Raw genomic sequence first — 4,610 nt, 5'->3', positions numbered from 1 at the left:
TTCACTAATGGGCTGCACAGGCAATAGATATGTCTGAAACTCTTGCTACTAAGTAAGGAGAGGGGTGCAGCTACCTGGCTCCAGTCATGTTTATATTATCGGGTCATTCGTCTGACACCAAAACGCTCAGTGGCCACTGTGAAACTCAGAGAAAAGGGGAGCTGTACGAGTCAGGCTATACCTGCAGGTCAAGCAGAGCCTAGAGCACCAGTCATTATGTAGTCCCGTGTCTCTGCCAGGCAGTGTTTTATAAGCAGTTTGTAGACAGCAGCTCACACATTCCTCACAATCACCCTTTGAAGTAGTGCTATCATTATGGCAAATTTAGAAGGGAAGAAACGGAGACAGAGCAGGCTAAGAGACTTCCCTTGTCACCCAGTGTCAGCGTCATGGCTGGGCTTTGGGCCTTGGAGAGGTGGCTTTCTGGGCCTGCCAGTCAATTGGGATTGCCTTTGTTGCTCATCCAATTAAGGTGTGGAAACAGAGTCACCTGGGCTTTCTTCTATGTCTGAAAGCACTGGAGAGGGCAGAGTGTCTGAGAGCTGTGGACAAATGCCTGGATGCGTCCGAGCCAGTTCTCGGCACAGGTAATTCAATTTGGTTCAAATTCTGACTTTCCCACAGATTTTCGTTTCCCAGCCCAGCTTTGTGCGCCTCTTTGGAAGGGCAGATTAACAGAGGGATTTACTGGGGTTTCCAACAGCAACCTCCTTTCCTTGGCTCCAATCTCTGGCCTGGGAGTTCACTAAGCAGTCAATTCATTCATTTTCTCTCCATTTCAGTCATCAGATTCTGCTTCTGCTTCTTGTGTGTGCAGAACGCTTTATGGGCACCAGGAAGGGTATGTGGAGAAAAGCATCCTGACGTGAAACACATCTTGCCTCTGCTTCAAAGCAATGGTTAGTGTTCCTGGGTACACTGCCATTGAAACTGGGAGCCTAAGCTCATCCCTTCAGAGGCAGAGGCAAGAGGGGCAGAAGTTAAAGGTCACCCTCAGTTATATATCTAGTCTAAGGCCAGCCTGGGATACATGTGACTCTGTCTTTTAAATAAAAAACTAACCGCCCCTCAAAGACCCCCTACTCCTCGACAAAAGGCCAGCAAGATGGATCAGCAGGTAAAGGTGCTTTCCAACAAGCCTGATGGCTGGAATTGAATCCTGGGTACCTATGTCATGATGGAAAGGGGAGAACAGACTCCTGTAAGTTGTCCCCTGGACACACACACACACACACACACACACACACACACACACACACACACACACACACACAAACCCAAACAGCCTCCGACTCCTGGCAGCCTGTCTTTGTAGTACTCGCTGCAAGACTGTGAGGTGTGCTTTACCGGTTTCCTGTCCACACCAACAGGATTTCACAGCAAAGTTCCCTGGAGCCAGATAGCCTTGCAGGGAAGCAGGACTCAGCGCTGCTCAGGCTGGATAGAACTGTGATGCTCCTGGCTACATGGTACACTGTTTAGCTGAGTAAACACGCAGCTGCTCTTACATTCCTAGGGCCCCTAAACAAACAATGACGGACTGACTAGTTGTATTCTCTAATGAATAACTGGGCTCTGGAGGCCATTCCTTAGTGTTCTCAAATCTAGGTGGCCGTAGCTTAACTCTTCTGGGGGACTCTCCTAGCTGTTGGTGGTCCTTTGCTCACAGATGCATCACTCCAGTGCCTATTTCAGCTGCACATGGCTCAACTCTGTGGACACATATGCCTTGCACAGGAAGCCTGAAGACCTTGGATATGAGTTCGAGATAAACTGAGGACGGGTGCCTGCATGTGGCGTTGTTAAATATGGAAATGTGGGAGAGAAGGAAATGGGCACTCCAGGGGGACAGAGACAGAGAGACAGAAAGGTGGGCAGCCATGTGGTTGTGGGCAGCCAGTGATGATGTCAGAGGTTGCTAAGCAACTAGAGGTGGGTATGCTACCAAGCCTAGACACACTTGCTTAGGTAGAGCCTGGCTTTTCTGTCATCCTGTAGAAGTGGAGGAAAGGTTAGTGTTGTTATGCACTGTCAAGTCCAAGGGCTCTGAGCCCGAGGATATACTTTGTGCCTGTATCACATACTTGTTAATTTTCTTTCCAGCTCCTTTTGTTTTAGGCTCAGTATGGGAAGACATGGTGATTAAGAGTCAATCTCATCTGGCGTCATGTAGAAGACAAGGCTCTGGGAATACGTGAACTGAGCATGGAAGACCCACAGGAAAGGAGAGCAGCACCATTCCCTTGGCTCCTGTACTAGACTGCACAGAAAGGAAGCAGGTATGGAGATGTGCTCTGATTTCCAACTGTGAATACAATGTAACCAGCTGCTTCATCCGCTGCCACCAGGACTTCCCTGACTAGAGTGTACCCTCACAATGTGAGCCCAAGCAAGCCCTTTCTCCCTTTTGTCAAAAGTATTGTACCACAGTCATAGAAAAGTAACTGAGACGGGAGCTCAGTCAAAAAGGTAATAAGTCCTCAGTGAATCCTCTGTGGTGGCTGAAGTTGTCAGAGACTTGCAGGGAGATGTGCAAGTTTTTTTCCCCAGAATTCATGAACTTATCAATTGGTATGAAATTCACTATGTAGCCAAGGCTGGCCTTGGACTCCTGAGCCACCTAAGGGCTAAGACTACAGGTGTGTATTGCTACACATGGATTTGAATATACTTTTTTTCCAAGTAGTAACCCACACGGCTGCCTCTGACTTGTCAGTACAGTGTCACCACTGCTCTATTTCCCTCACTGAGGCGACCACTATGCACAGCTATGCTGAGTCTGCTTAGAAACCGCCCACCATCCCAAGTTCTGCCATGTAGTAGAGAAGGCAGGAGGCAAACACCGCTTGGTAAAACTTGTGCAAATGTTACCAGCATTTGCCACCTTGGCTCTCATGGAAGGCATAGCCACCTTGCACATTTGTTCTGATGGACCAAGATGCTTCCAAGATCAGTTTGCCCAAATTGACAGTGTCTGCCTATAAAGCATGAGGACCCATTCCCCAGTGCCCCTCTGCACACCTGCCCACTGTTCCCCCAGCCAGAGGCCTCACCCTCCTCGCCTTCTGTGACTCAGACTGGTGCACATCACCTGGTGGTTGTACTGCCCAACTTGCTGTGTACCGAGACCTTGCGTGGAGATTTCAGGGTTCACTTAGGCTACTGGATAAGTGACCCCACCTGGACCAAGGATCTGTGTAAGATCCAAGCAGGGAGAGGAGGACATCTCCCTGTTGGCTTCCCGTGACCTGTTGAGCATGGAGCCTGGAATTGGTGGCTGCTTCACGAGAGGCAGAAGCAGGAACCAGAAGCAGGAACCTGGTTTTGTCTGGGTGACAGTCGGCTGCAGACTACCACAGCAAAGCTGCACTAGAAAAATGGCGGAAGCAATAACCTTACTTCCCAAATTCATTTTTCACAATTTTATTTGTTTTCAAAATGTTATTGAGATGTTGGGGAGAAACAGCCAACGTATAAATTCCCTTACTTCGTCACGCCTGGCATTTTACCCACTCTCGATAGGATCTTTCTCTGGCTTTGGTCTAACTTCAGATCTCTTTGGCAGTTCCCCTCTGCTGTCCTCTGGTTGCTGCCTGGTGCTGTTTGAAGTCCACCAGGGCAGAGCTCATTGCCGCATCACACTTGGGCTCGGTAGTTGCGACTTGCTGTGGAGAAGGACAGATTGACAACAGGGACACCCATTAGAACATAGCCATAAGAATCCCTGTCCCCAGGAACTCAGCCACCGGAGGAACTCTAGCATCTTAGGCTGAGCTTGCTGGTTTCTGCTGAGGACCACCTCCATGAAGGTGGCTGGGAGAGAGCATGTCCCTGCTCTCCTGCTCACCCCTCACTTACCGTCATCGCCTCGTTTCCTACTCTTCAGGCTGCTCTTCCGGTATTTTCTCTTGCTGCCACCCCTCTTGACACCCTTGTGAGGAGCTCGGTTCTTGCCTCTCCTCAGGCCATGACTCTTTAGCTTGCGGCTGGTCGACATTGTAAGTTCTGCCAAAATGAGGGGCTTTGCAAGGCCGGCAGGGCCAGGAGTCCATGTATTTAAGGTCTTAGCCATTGTGACTGCAGAGGGGTGTGGCCTAGCAGCTGGGTGGGGCTTTCTTGTGATGTCACTAGTCTTTGATACCCCTTGGTGCTACATATGAAGCAAGGCAGCCTGTGCAGTGCAGCTCAAGTCTGGTTCTCAATTTTGAGATTCCCTCTTTAGGTTTACGAAGGCTTTTCAGACAGGTACTGAATAACTAAGTCCCACTTCTATACAAGGTCTGGAAAGAGTTTTACTGGTGGTCATTAAAGTATGTTGTCTGTAGGGAATAAAAGTCACTAAGTGTGCATGTATCAGTCTCATAGCGCCTGCAAGCAGCAAATGCATTTTCATAAACACTTGAGTCTAGGAGAGCTGATTCACTGTGATCAAAAATGAAGTTTCCTTCCCAATCTTTGCACTTTCGACATCAGGGCCTGAGTAAGTTTTGGTTTGTCTTGTGTGGTTTGGGATCTTTGGCAATGTCCCTGGTTTCTATCCGCTACCAACTAGTAGAACCAGAACCCCTGAAGATGTGACAAAGATCTTTCCCAAAGGTTTCTACTTGTCT

The 4,610-nt window shown here is 48.9% G+C and overlaps 1 protein-coding gene across 1 annotated transcript; it reads right to left on the bottom strand.

Annotated features, from left to right (window-relative positions):
* Positions 1 to 3,636: 3,636 nt before the first annotated feature.
* Positions 3,637 to 3,997, bottom strand: Tnp1 (transition protein 1). Its single transcript, XM_051154124.1, has 2 exons — positions 3,859 to 3,997; positions 3,637 to 3,665 (listed from the first exon to the last, which is right to left on the bottom strand). Exons 1-2 carry the CDS (start codon positions 3,995 to 3,997, stop codon positions 3,637 to 3,639), a joined length of 168 nt encoding a protein of 55 aa, XP_051010081.1.
* Positions 3,998 to 4,610: the final 613 nt, after the last annotated feature.

The sequence above is a fragment of the Acomys russatus genome, chromosome 12 (assembly GCF_903995435.1).
Source record: "Acomys russatus chromosome 12, mAcoRus1.1, whole genome shotgun sequence".
Lineage (NCBI taxonomy): Eukaryota > Metazoa > Chordata > Mammalia > Rodentia > Muridae > Acomys > Acomys russatus.
Note: the sequence above shows the minus strand (reverse complement) of the source record. Positions and strands in the feature narration are given on the sequence as shown.